The sequence below is a fragment of the Epinephelus moara genome, chromosome 2 (assembly GCF_006386435.1).
Source record: "Epinephelus moara isolate mb chromosome 2, YSFRI_EMoa_1.0, whole genome shotgun sequence".
Lineage (NCBI taxonomy): Eukaryota > Metazoa > Chordata > Actinopteri > Perciformes > Serranidae > Epinephelus > Epinephelus moara.
Genome location: NC_065507.1, coordinates 12,884,179 through 12,898,455, shown reverse-complemented (window position 1 = coordinate 12,898,455; position 14,277 = coordinate 12,884,179). Strand labels below are relative to the sequence as shown.

The 14,277-nt window shown below is 41.1% G+C and overlaps 1 protein-coding gene across 1 annotated transcript in view; it reads right to left on the bottom strand.

The window, feature by feature from the left end:
* The window catches only part of zbbx (zinc finger, B-box domain containing), a 73,466-nt gene that overhangs the window by 44,345 nt on the left and 14,844 nt on the right, over positions 1 to 14,277 (bottom strand). The window contains exons 4-7 of the mRNA XM_050070161.1: positions 12,403 to 12,505; positions 10,557 to 10,608; positions 9,720 to 9,835; positions 3,629 to 3,724 (exon numbers count right to left, since the gene is read on the bottom strand). Coding sequence (XP_049926118.1) covers positions 3,629 to 3,724; positions 9,720 to 9,835; positions 10,557 to 10,608; positions 12,403 to 12,505 — 367 coding nt within the window. The remainder of the gene's footprint in view (positions 1 to 3,628; positions 3,725 to 9,719; positions 9,836 to 10,556; positions 10,609 to 12,402; positions 12,506 to 14,277) is intronic.

The following is a 14,277-nucleotide window of genomic DNA, read 5'->3' as shown; positions in this document are numbered from 1 at the left end:
CGCTGGTGCTACCTAGTATATTTGTGGACAGCCCATACTATACCAGCTCTAAGATAATGTTCAGCAGTTGAACAACACCTTAACCTTGAGAAGGAGATGAATGGGGTTTGCAACGAGAGACAATGCAGTTAATCAGATTATTTAAATGATATCAGCTATGTGTGCTAATGTAAATTTTGAATATTGCTATATGACTAAACTCACCTGACATCAGAATTGTTTTGATACAGCGTGCCACGCCCATCTGGTACTTCACACCGGTTAAGCTGAATCAAATACCAAGAATGCTCTGCAAACATTAATTGAGCCAGGTTTGTGTGTGTGTGTGTGTGTGTGTGTGTGTGTGTGAGGCTGGAAACACGATCTGATGAGGCACTGACGAAAGCCCCAACACAGCGTACTGCTGAAATTAATATTCTTTTTGTCTTCCTGACTCCCATTCGCTGTCTCTCCCTCCCTCATTCTTTCCAAGGCAAACGAAACAGGATTAGCAGAGGAGAGAGAGAGATGCCTGCGTCAGCTGCATGTGTATAATCCCCGGTCTTTATGTCCTGCCAAAATACACAGTTTTGCATGTGTGATTGAATAAGAGTCTGCATGTGTGTGTGTGCGTGCGTGTGTGCTTGAAACTGAGAGAGCAGAGAGGAACACTGAGGACATATAAAGACACAGAGAGCTGTGTGGTTTCAGGAAGCTCTTTCTACATGTATTCTGTTTGTCAGTATGTATGACTTTGTTCCACCTTAGTGGCTATGCAGTAACATACTAGTTACTTGACTCAACCAGCAGCAGTCAGGTAGACACAAACACTGAAGAATGAGCTGTCTACATAAGCCGAGCAACACTGCATAAAGGCTGGTTAATGGTGTGCTGCTCTGTGTGTAATCACACAAAAATAGCTTCTACATAGCTACACAAAGAAATGTATAGGTGCATATACAGTCATAGAGACGTGCACAAATGCACACCGTATTACACGTATAAATCATCCACACAGCCATATCCATGCACACTCACAAAGCCCACATCGCAGCACAGTGGATCTCTCTGTGAGCACTTCTAGATGAAAATAATAGCACCCAAGAACACAATCATATGAAAAGAAGAAGGCGAAATCACACACATCCTAGGAGGGGAAAAAATGTACAACTAGCAGAAAACAGAAGATGCACATAAGCCGAGAGTACATGGAGGAGCTCCATAAAACATAGATACCAGTACACACACGTGAACACCAGTAACCGTAACAAAACTCCCATAGTGTATGAATTTAAAAACATGCCTTCTGCACATAATAAGCACAAACACAGGTGTAAGGGGAAAAAGTTCATGCTGCAGAGACTCATGCATTACGCATGAGTACCTGAGCTGTCAGTACTGGCTTAGTTAATTATGGAGACCGTAACGGCTTGGTCTTGCAATCAAATGGGTTACCACGGTTATTAGGGGTGTAAACTACTAGTTTCATCATATGATATTATATAGATTCTTTGGACAACGATATGATATTTGCCGATATCACAAAGTCTGTCGCAGTGCAATTCAGTGGCAAGAAATCTACATGAGACAATATTATATGCCTGCTTAACACAATCAGTTACAGAAGAAGCTGCCGCCCCTTTCTTTTTTGCTTTTTGCTATAAAGATAAAAGTAAGCATGCACGCTTTTTCAGCCTAATATTGTTGAAACAGAACAGCTAATGTTGCTGTAGTGAGAAGTTAGTGGAGTGAGATGCCCGACCAGACAGGTACATCATGTTTCCTGAGTATTTTAGCTCGTAACAGAATTGTTGACACTTGACGTGCTTTGTCTGTCGACCCTAATTTTCTCTGACGTTGAAAATATTTCCACACTGCTTATTTATTTCCGAATAAACAACATTATCCTCATCATCTTTTTCTTGGCTGCTTGCCTGCTGCTGTTTGACGATGATGCAGAAATCCAAAATAAAGGCGTATCCTCAAGATAATGATACGGATCGATGTTTTTCTTTTACTTTGCATCGATGATATTGAATCATTGATCACTGACTGGATATATTAATCCAGATTGGTGAATCGTTGCAACCCTAACAGTTGTAAGCAGCAGTGGACCTGATAGCAGTTAGTGCTTCTAAAGCTTGTTGAAAACACTGGTATACTCTCCAACTTTGAAGAATGAGTTCATTTGAGAAGCAGCTGTTTTAAGCAAAGCCTACTTAAGCAAGCAAATTAGTGCTTTTGATGTCAACGAGGCAACAGTATGTTTACTAGCTGGTTAAAACTTCCTATCTCGGGCGACAGACACAAACGCTGCTGCGGAAACAGAGCAATAAAAAAGAGCAATGTCTGCTTAACACCACACATTATGCAGTGCAAATTTAACATGATTTTAATTTAATTTATAAATAAGGTCATTTTAAAAATCCATACACTAAAAGGGTGTTTTAGCAACTCAGCACACTGTATTTCTTTATGAGCGTTTGGAAAAATGAGGTTCCCCTAATGAAAATGCTTCTCATACAAATTTGGGTTGATAGGACATTGCTTAATAAATACAACCCATTGTTTGAGAGTGTGTGTGTGTGTGTGTGTGTGTGTGTGTGTGTGGTTACAGCTTGTGTCCTGTATTCTACTCCCAGTGCATAGTGAATTTACAGCGTATAGATCTGTGTATGTGTTATCTGCATTCATAAGCACTCACTGAGGGGGTTTGAGAATTACAAGTTGTGTGTAGATTTGTGCCTGCAGATGTTAACGTGTTAAATTACCATAATATTTTTCTATCATATATATAATATATATATACTTCCAAAAAGTTCCAACATCATTCTATCCTCTTATTAAATGCCTGCTTTTATATATTTCTTTATCAAGATTAACTTCATAAATGGAGGCGCAAACTAGAGTCCTTACATTTGTCATCCATGATCCTTTATAATCATCATTAGTCAAATTACTCGACACATTCTTGGCAGATGTACTGCAGAATCTTTTTCCCTTCATGTGGATCCAACACAAGTGTGTTGGCTTAATTAAACTCTCTGACAATGACCTGCTGTCTTGTCTCTCCGTCTTATCTTTGACTGAAGATTGCTGTTGCTGGTCTTGGGTTGACTGTTGCCTGAGGCCTGTTCTCTGCTCTCTGTCTAAATGTGTGTGTGTGTGTGTGTGTGTGTGTGTGTGTGTGTGTGTGTCTGTGTGTCTGTGTGTCTGTGCATGCGTGCATATGAGTAACCAGAAAAGGCATTTGTTATCAACCAATTTGCTAATGAGGGACATCCATTTTGTTATCAGGTAGAAGGACGCAGCAAACCTGCAGCAGCACAACACACACAGAGACTCATTTGCACGTTCTGTGCAGCCTTTCAGATAATTGTGTGTGTGTGTGTATGCACATACAGAAGTCCGATCAGGTGCAGAAACACAGAAAGGGGGGAAAAAGACGAGAAGTTGAGATAAGTAGAGACGGTAGTCGGGGTTGCAAGCAATGCAAACGACAGAATGAGTGAAGCAGGAGGAGAATGGGATCAGAAGGGGTATTATTGAAAGTATCTGTGCAGGAGAAAGAGAGACAGAGAGAAACAGACAGAGACACAGTCACAGAGAGGAGAGGAGATAGACTTGATGCTCATGGGACTGTGCTCACCTGAATGGGGACCATTCTGTGGAGCTTCAGTGCTCCCTTCTGGTGGAATTTGGTAAAGCAGCCGATGCAGTAGTCCTCTGTGCATTCAGTACACATCTGCAAAACAGGGATGCACAGTTATGTCAGTGTGTTTATATGTTTGTGTGCATACATCGTGTGTGCATTAATGCATGTACATCTGTGTGTTTGTGCAAACGTGCAAGACACGGATCTGAAGATTTGTGTGCTTGTATGTTTGTGCGTCTTACAGAAGCATAAGATTGACAAAGAGTGATCATGTAGGTGCATGTATAGTATGTGCACATGCACATGTGTGTAACTACCTGCGCTGACGAGCAGAAGCTTTAGTAATATTTGTTAAAGATTTACACCTAAAGTCAGATATCTTTCCCTCCTCTACCTCAACCTTGCCAAACTTTGACAGGAGGGATGAATATTGAAATGGATTCTCTGGCAGGATGCTGCAGTGTGTGTGTGTGTGTGTGTGTGTGTGCACAAGCTTGAGAGAGAGTGCATGGGAGGGACTGCCTGTGTGTACATGTAATGCATTTGTGCTAAGTGTGTGTGTGTGTTGTGTATTTGAGTGTGTGTGTGTTTGAGTGAATGCATCTTAAGGGAGGTCATTATCATTTCTATCTGTGAGAATCCGGTCTTATTAGTGGGGAAAAGTCCTTGCATCAGCATGTTGGGGAGATAGGCCTAGACCGGGTGGCCGGAGCACACAGGCGAGGCCAGAAGGAGACAGTGAATTAGAAGGGAGGATATGTGGAAGAGGGTTGTAGATGGGGGGGTGGGCAAGGCTTCTTAAAATTCATAAACAACAAACAATCAAGAGTCAGCCAACATTTGTTTGGTTCCCTCTGTTTAACATGCAGGTTTATTTTTTGGTTATGGCCCACGGTTTCATCATCAATACCATGTCAAATTCAGAAAGTATAGTTAAGTGCGCTCTGTGAGGGAGGAGTACAATTCCCACAGTGGGACTTCAACTGTTTTTTGTGACTGTGTTTTCTTTCTGAATCCAACAATTTATATTCCTTCTTAGTCCCTTTCTAGCTACTTTTCACCTGTTATTCTGAGCTTAATGTAATATAATTGAGCTAAACAAGGCAATACAATAAACAAAACCACTGCAGTGTTCCATACAAATTCACTGTGAAGCAACAGAGGTCTTACAGTGCAATTTTCAACCAGCAAATTCACCAATTAATCCTGTTCCTTTCTTTTTTACTCTTTAATCTCATCTTCTGCCCCTTTTACTTCATTATGTATTAATTAATGCAATTATTTTTAACATTAGGTTAAGTCTCTTTTGCCCTTTACTTCTTTCTCACACATACCAGCATGTGTGTGTGAGTATTTGTGTGCAGTCACATCAGTGGTGCCACCAAGAGGTGGCCATGGGGGGGCCATGACCACCCTGATACATTTGCATTCCAGTAAATGTTTTGTTCCTTACAATTAATAGTCATTCATTTATTTTCCATAATCGCTTATCCTGTTGGGGGTCGCAGGGGGGCTGGAGCCTATCCCAGCTGACATTGGGCGAGAGGCGGGTACACCCTGGACAGGTCACCAGACTATCACAGGGCTGACGCATAGAGACAGACAACCATTCACACTCACATTCACACCTACAGACAATTTAGAGTCACCAATTAACCTGCATGTCTTTGGACTGTGGGAGGAAACCGGAGTACCCGGAGAGAAAACCCACGCTGACACTCCCTCCCAAGGAACCCTCTTGCTTTGAGGCGACAACCAGCTTATTTAAAGAACATTTAATCACCTAACATACATATATAAAGATAAATAATAGATCAAAATGGGGTTGGTGTGTAATTCATAATGTTAACTTTAATGTTAATGTTAAGAAACCAATGTATATCAGTATGCAAATCTTTAACCCTCGTACTGACATGGTTTTCAACTAACCTCCACTACAGCAACATATTAGAATTCCTAAAATTCCTTTACTGCTTTTGGTTTTGGTGTGTCACCCCAACATTCTCTGTGTCCCCATATAACCACCCCTATGAAAAGATTCAGGGGGCGCCACTGATTCACATGCAAGTCTACAGCTGCGACATTGCCCTTTAATGGTCCCATAAAGCAGGGCCTCATTTCCCCTCTCAGGCCTGAGGATAAATTACAGCCACTCCCCAGGGACTAGGCATCCCTATCAGACTGCAAGCAGCATATCACTACGCTCTCCTGTGCTACACAGGAGGAAATGAGGTCCTTTTTTTTTGCCTGGATGACTCTGGAATACTGCACATGGCTAGACAGGTAGTGTGTGTGTGTGTGTGTGTGTGCACATGTGAGTTTGATAGTGTTTGTGCCAGTATGTGTGAGTCATCGTTTAAAATAAGCCCAGATGTGTATATGACTGTGTGTGTGTGCCATGTGTGTGTGTGTGTGTGTGTGTGTGTGTGTGTGTGTGTGTACACGCTTATTTGTGTGCTTAAGTGCAGCTCCAGACAGAATGGCAGGGACAGAGTCGTAACGCTTTCCATTATTGCCATCATTATAGGGCACAAGGGCTATCCAAAACATGTGTGTGTGCGTGTGTGCGTTAGTGGACAGTGTGTATTTGTGTGTGTGTTTAGCCTATGTGCTTGCCCAGACTACTATAAGCATTGCCATTAAGCCCATCACTATGGGGCATCGGGGGCATTGGGCCCTTCATTGGACAATTCAGCGCCATCATCATCAAATGCACTATCAAGCAAATTACCACATTACATTTTAACGTAATGTGTGTGGTGCACTTAAAATAACTTATTCCACAACAAAAGGGGCAGAAAAATGGTGGCTGTCAGCTCAATCAGTTCAACCCCTCCCTCTCCTTCATTCCCTCTATCAATCTCTCCCTCTCTCTTACTGTCTCTCAGCAGCATCAGTTATTCAATACTAAACTCCGCTGGCTTCGCGGTCAGACGTAGGATACGAATTACACACCGGCGGCCGAGGATCTAAAAGGCGGGGATGTGGGTGTGACTGGTCATCAAGCATGTATTACTCGCCTCAGTTTGCCACAGTCCATTATACACACACATACACACGCACAAACACACAGTATTCATTTCTCTCTGTCTCTCTTCCTCTCGTCCACACGTACAGTTGCAGGCCACGGTCCCTCCTCCTGTGCAACAGTGGATGAAGAGCGAGGAAGAATAAACAATGGTGCCCTCAGAGGTCTCCAGTATCGATGAATGGATCTGGCTAAACTGTTATCAGTGCAAACACAAACACACAGATAGACCAACAGATAGGACAGCAGAGGCACAGCAAGAGAAAGAGACAGAGGCAGGGAGAGGAGAGGAAAGAAAGAAAGAATATGTGATGCAAAGACAACGAGGTAAGCAGGATGGGAGATAGCAGGTATCTGAATGACAAAGGGAGATAACAGCTGATGCAGGAGTAAGAGAAAGAACAGAAATATAGAAAGAGACAGAGGACAGAGTGGAAGGTAAAGCAGCAGAAACAAATTAACACATAGAAAAATGGAGAGTGATTGACATGTAGGAAAAAAAGACGGAAGAGAGATGGAAAATGAGAATTTCTGAATTTTAGCAAGAGTGTAGGTCAAGTAATTTGACTCCTTATTTGACAGCCGAATGCTAAAAACTCTGTAGATTCACTACTAAAATCTGTGTGTACAGAAAGACAGAAATATGCGTTCTTTTCATTGGATTTATAAAGCCTTATAAAGCTGCACAAGCCTCATTTCCTCGCCCACAGACAGCCGTAAATGAATGGGAAGTTTCGGCCCCCAGATAAAGCTGCAGAGTGAGTGCTTCTCGCTTTCAAGCTGTGCTCAGGTACAGGCAGCTGCAGACCCACACCCAGGTTGAGCCTGCCCAGTGAGTCTCTGAGATACAGTAACATTATTTTGTGTTGTGTGTTTGATATGTAGTGTAGGGCTGGGCGATATGTCCTGAAAATTATATCACGATATTTTTAGGCTATATCTCGATACACGATATATATCTTGATATTTTTAAATCTCCTCAAAACACTTCATTCATAGCCTGGAAATCCAGACTCAAATCTAGAAAGATTTTGAGTCTGGCCCTCATAGATACACCCTTCCTACCCAAGGGGTGGCACTAACTGAGGCATATTAAATGCCGCTGCCGCACGCAATTGGATAGCATGATGGCCAATCAGAGCAAAAAACAAGGTTACGTATTCAATGCAGTTAGCCCCGTTGGTTTGCCAACCAGTGGGGCTAACTGATATATTATGCTTCTGCCGTATCCCGTCGGCAAAATGGCAAAAACGTCCTTCCTGGAAGCGAAAGCTTCTATGGCAGTCTTCTGTTCCTCTCTCAAGGAAAAAGATAAGTGTAGTTGGCTTAGCGTTTCTTCCAAAGCTAAATTGAATGGATGCAGTCCTTCGGCAGCTGCCATCTTGGCTGTTTACTTTTAGACTCCTACGGCACAGCGCTGTCGTCATCATGTTACGCTGCCCAGAGCCCACCTCTGTCAGACAGACTGATCTGATTGGTCCGATTTGCCATTCAACGGGCTCTGCTCGTCGGGGCCAGATTCCCATGCAGTACAAATTTGAATTTGCTAGGGGCGGGGCATCTGGATTTCCAGGTTACTTCATTCAATATTTCTGACCAAATACCCTCCCTGATGTAAAAAAGTTGTAGGGATTACTATTCTTGTTTTTTTATTCCCTGAAAAAATAACGCAATGAGATTGTTGATCAGTAATCATCAATAATGTGGATATAATGACTAAGTGGTTTAAGGCAAGCATTAAAACAAAAAGTCTGGTAAGTTGATAAATTTACATCACTTTACTGTAATGCAGCTTTTAAAACGAGGGAAAGAACACAACCTATGCCATATCACAATACAACCATATCCAAAATTTAAGACGATATTTAGTCTCGATAACGATAAAATATCTTCATATTGACCACCCTAATCTAATGCTGGCCAAAAAAAATGCTGTTGCACATTTTCAATCTGTGTAGCGTAATCAACACACATTAGCTCGGAGGGCTAACTTGGCTTGTCAACTGGATTACGTGAACGCCACTGTCGCCCTAAAAATCTGCTCAAACTCTTAACGAATAGTCCAATATTCCTATTTAACATCCAAATCCGATTCCACTGACATAATTCTGTGTCTAGTATAGCTCTAGTAAAAACACCCTAGATGTACGTTTGCATATCGATATTTGTGTCTGCTCCACCACTCATTTAGCTTGTCAATAAGAACAACAGCACAATGCAACGTCACAAACTATGTGACAACAGTGATGTTCTGGCAGCTCAACAGCTGTCATTACACACAACCATTTTGCACAGCTGTACTACTTACAGTGCTAAAACCACTAATTCATCACATCACCTCTATCCAAAACATGTCAATCATCATATTAAGCATCACAAAGATGTTCAATGATTAACTTATGGAGTTATTATTGAAACAGACTTTACAGAGTGCTTCACAGCTCAGAATAAAATGAAAAGATTAACAGGGAAATAACGGCTCAAATGTAAATAAAAAGAATGATACATTCTTCACTCATAAATAATTTAAAATTAAGTTTATAAATGTGCCTTTGACATTGACAGGGCTGTTCAGATTGCATACAATCCATACAAACTGTGTTTTACTACAAGGTTACATCCATATACTATCCATGGTTACGACACATTGTCACCACAGATCTTTAATAATTACCAGTTCATGTGCGGGAAATGGCATCATATGCATGCTTTTTGTGCAAACATGAATCATCATTTATACATCCGGCCCCTGGTGTTATTAAGTATGCATAAGTGTGTGTGCATGTAACTATCAATGTAAAATCAATTTACAAACAAACCTACAAATAAAGATTTTGTCTGAGCTTGTTTTTCCTCATCAGAGACCTAAAGTATGCATGCCTCCAGAGGAGCGGTGTTTGTCTTTTTGTCAGTTGAAAAGCCTGCAAGGTGAATGTTTGATGAGTGTTACTGGGCTTTCTGTCCAGTGAGAGAATTCTTAAACTGCCCAACACTAGAGTTGCAAAGATTTCAGCTATGCAGTGCCTTCTGTGTGTGTTCGCTTGTTTCTGTGCTTACCACGCCTGCAGTCTTGACTTCACACTGTCCACAGTATTTCCCCTTCAGCCTATTCTTTCTTGTCATCCGAAGACTGACAGTAGGGTTTGGAGGTGGAGGTGGTGGCTGAGGTGGGGCTGAACAGAACAAGTATACTGTTGTTAACACTTGGCAAGGGGATATTCTTTAACTTTATGGACATTGAAAGGATATTTACATATTTTATTAACTGACCTCCTAGCTAGTCCAACAATGATTCAGCGACAAACAGAAACAGTGTCAAAAATACACAATAATCTGATGTGCTTGTGTTTTTCATGCAAAAACCATGAACAATTAAAGGTTTTTTCAACTATATGGAGTTATCAGCCACTGTTGTAAAAGGTTTTGTGGAGTAAATGACAACAAAACAAAACGGTTATATCACCTATTACAATTATGACTACTCGTATAAAAAGGCCGTCCTTTTAAAAGTGCATTTACTGTTGCTGTATACATTTAGCATGCATCAGCACATTTTATCCAAGGTGTGATTTTGTGCCTCAGGCATGTTCAAAACATTAATAACTGGTTACAGAGATCAGTCTTTAACAAGAGATCTCCACAGTCAGGCACCTGTGATGCCAAGTATCCACCTTACTGAAGTAACCGTGAGCAAGACACTGAACCCCTACCAGTTCCCAGGGTGCTGCTCTGCAGCTGCTCTTGAATGCTAACCTCCGTGCGGAGGGCACAAAGAACTTTAGTACGGGGTAATGTTTCAAAGGACCCACGATTTTCGAGAACACATCCGTGTCAAGCCGACCTGGTGCAGGTAAGCCACAGTTGAAGCCGAGGCTGTGACTGTAAACTACTCACCTGTCAGCGGTTCATCCTTCAGCACTCGGATCTTCACCTTGCCTGCTGACAGCTGTTGGGGAGACAGGAAGTAACACATCAGTGGCAAGAGTCTGTGTGAGCTCTTTGTTTATGTGTTTATATATAGGTTTCAGTATGGTTGGTATGTTTGAAGTAATACAAGCTTAGATGAGGGATTTCAGTATAAAAATAGTAATAACCCATTCTTCAGTTCAATCATTCTTGTTCCCCTTTAATCTCAGGGAGTATAACCTTTAGAAAAGGAGACTTTTTCTGGTATAAACTCAAAGGTGTAAGGGTTTCCCCCCCTGAGATATAGGGTACAAGCTTATCTAATCAAGGTGCAAAGTGCAATCTCAAGTCTGCGATACACAGTGCACTTAATGAGTAGTTGTACACTTTTGGTATGTTTATAGACCCAGGCACATGGTGCATCCACAGCATATATAGAAACAGAAATTAGGAGACATCTATTACAGTTGATGTAACCCTTAAGGTCACAACCTACAAGGAAAAGCTTCTTGAGGTTTAAGGAATGCGACTAGAGAACAAGAAATGTATATTCGTTTTCAGTGGTAATTAGCATGGCAACAAATGTGTAAGCTAAGTCACTAAATATCAGAATAATCTTACATAGACACCATTTTTTAATGCACAAGTTTGAAAATACTTTTTTACCTTCAAAAACTACCCTCAAAATCATTTTAATGATACACTGATTTGTAAGAGGGAGAATGGCACCTCTTAATTGCAACTCCACACCACAAACACTTGTTCCAGAACAATGTAACTTTGGTGAGCAGGTAGGATCTCCCAGGAGAAAGGTGCAACACTTTACAGCACCATGTCACACACCTTAAGCTAGTACAAGAAGAAGCTAGCTCAGGATTCTCAGTATAGACATCAAGGCAGAGGTGAAGAACTGTTGTTGTAAAAAATCAAAACCTAATACACTGTTTAGCCTGGCATGAATTATACACTGTAATGGAGCAAAGTAATGGAAACTGTTTACACTGTTCTGACAAATGCTCTAGTGATCTGTCTCAAAGCTAACAGGAAAACAACGACAATCTGACAACAGAGTGTACATCCCTGCCAATGCCCAGTGCTTCCCAAACACTCATTTATTTGTGGCAGCCTGCCATAATATTAACATGACAGCCAGCGCAAACCCCTGGTAGCATGCTGCAGCACTGAGTCTAACCTGTGTAACAGCAGCAACAGAAAGTTTCCTGATCTGGCAGGGAATCATGGCGGTCTGGGATCTGGAGATTTGCACTGGCTGAATTTGTGTTCCTAACACCATCAACTGAAGGTCCATATTGCCATCGGTGGTGTGCCACTCCGAAAGTAGGGATGCCAAATTGCAAAAATACCAATTCTTGCATAATGTTGCTTTAACACATCAGCTGGGGAATATTAAAATATGCACATCATGTAGGTTCAAGGCTATCAAAAACAGCATACAGTGATGAAAAAAGTAACGCTTGCACACTTACTCCTTGCCACACAAGTTTTATGAAGACAAAGTTTCGATCCTACTTGGATATTCATCAGGTCAAAATGTTTTACAAGTTGGAACCACAACTATATATACATAATGCACACCAACGGTTGACAGGTTCAATGGTGGCAGGTGTGGTTAACCATCTAAACAATAATCAATCAACAATTCAATAAAATACAGGTAAAAAACGCAAGGGAAAAACATAGAAAAACGTACAAGGGAAACAACAGTCATGCAGAGGCTGTTTTTCCTATGTACTTTTTCTATGTATTTCATTTTGATTGTCAACTGATGTGTCATACACACATCTGCAGATGTATAATTAGAATTCTTTTGTACCTTTTGGAGTGTGTTTTCCTTGGTCTTCTTGGCACTGTTTGTTACAGCATTGCTGTTTAAAGAGCCACGCTGGCCAGACTTCCATCTAAACCCTCCAGAATGCCTAAACAGACAAAAAGACAAATGAGGGGAGAGAAAGGGTTTGTCTTTGATGAGGTAAGCCAACAATCTTGAAATACAATCCCTTTGACTTTGACATGCATACTTCATCTATGGTATCATAGCTACCAAGAGCTACAAGTATCAATAGGTATCATATTTCAGAAACTGTGATTACATCTGTTTCTGTGCTTGTTTTCATGTGTTTCTGCCTTTTTTCTTTTGCAAAGACATATTAAGCATGTTCATGAAATGTTACAGTCCCTCAGGTATTCATTTTACATTAGAGGATCTGGGTATGGGAGCTAAAACCTTAGCAATCCTTCATAAATAACAATTTAATATAAGCACAAGCAGGGTTTTGTTGTATCTGTTGACGTAGCATACAGTATATATGAATAAAGCATAGTGAATGGAGGAGATTAATTTCTTTACCACACAAAAGAATAAAATAAAATCATCCTTAAACTGTATTAGACTTGTAGGATTTAGAAAAAAACTGCAGTGCTAACACCTTGCCATTCCTGCATTTCCAATAGGGTGAAAGTGAAGCAGGATAAATTTAACAAAAGTCAGGATTATTGCATTTTAATCCATTGAAGTACCAAAGTAGACTGAAGCATTTTAATAACGGTTCCAAGGTTTAAGTAGAGGAGAAGGCACTGATGTCAAGAAAAAGGAAAATAACATCAGCATGAAAAAGGTGTAACAGCCCCACGTAACTTAATCCCTAAATCCATGACGGGAAAAAAAGTAAAAGGAAATTAAGAAAATCACTTTGTTCCATTGAACAGAGCAGAGTGTTTAATTTATCACAACATGGTCCTTGTGTTAAGAGGAATAAGAACAGCGAGGCAAAGCTCTTTGCCACTTGCCTTTACACACACACAAGAGTTTGGCTTTACCAACATAAACTGTGCGCATATACAATGTCATATAGCCTAAATTGTCACACCATGTGATTCAGTCAAAGACCAAAAGGATTTTTTTTAACTTGCTGCAGACAATAGAGGTCTATTCAATCTCACATTAAAACAGAACATGAAAGGTTAAAGGGGTTATACCTGCTAAAACAAACACACACAGGCATTGATACAGATAAAAAAAAACAAGAATATGAATGCAAATGCAAACACACATGCATGCACATACACACACACACACGCATGCAGGACGCTCCTGTCAGTTGCAGAAAGTGAAGAAATGGAGAGGGATCCTCATTTAGACGTGAGTTATTCATGCTCATGTTGTTGAATTATTTATGCTATTTATGCTATTGTGATGTCTGGCTGTCTTTGAAAGAAGTTTATTTTGGATTGAGCTGGCAGCCTGTCAAGGCACAGGAAGTCAGACTCTATTTGTGTGCGCGTGAGAGTGTGTGTCTCTCTGCATTTGTGTGTGTATGTGATGGCAAGAGTTGCCAACACCCCTGACACCGTCGCTGTGCTGTGCTGACACTGAGGGTGGGCGTCAGGTAATCACCCTGGCGACATCGCCTTGGCAACTGGACTGTCGCTAGGGGAGACAGTTGAGGCACACCCCTGTCGGTGCAGGATGACAGGGTGTCCCCTCAGGACAGGCAACCTGGAGAGATAAAGTGTGTGTGTCTGTTTGTGCACCTCTGTGGACTCTGCATTAGTGAAGATCTCATTATCCACACAGAGACACACTCAGCGACACCCTCACACATGTGTGTGTGAGTAAACAAAAACACACTTCGAAATAATAATGGCTTAAAGTTGTTTTTAGAAACGTACAGATACTGACACATTCCCA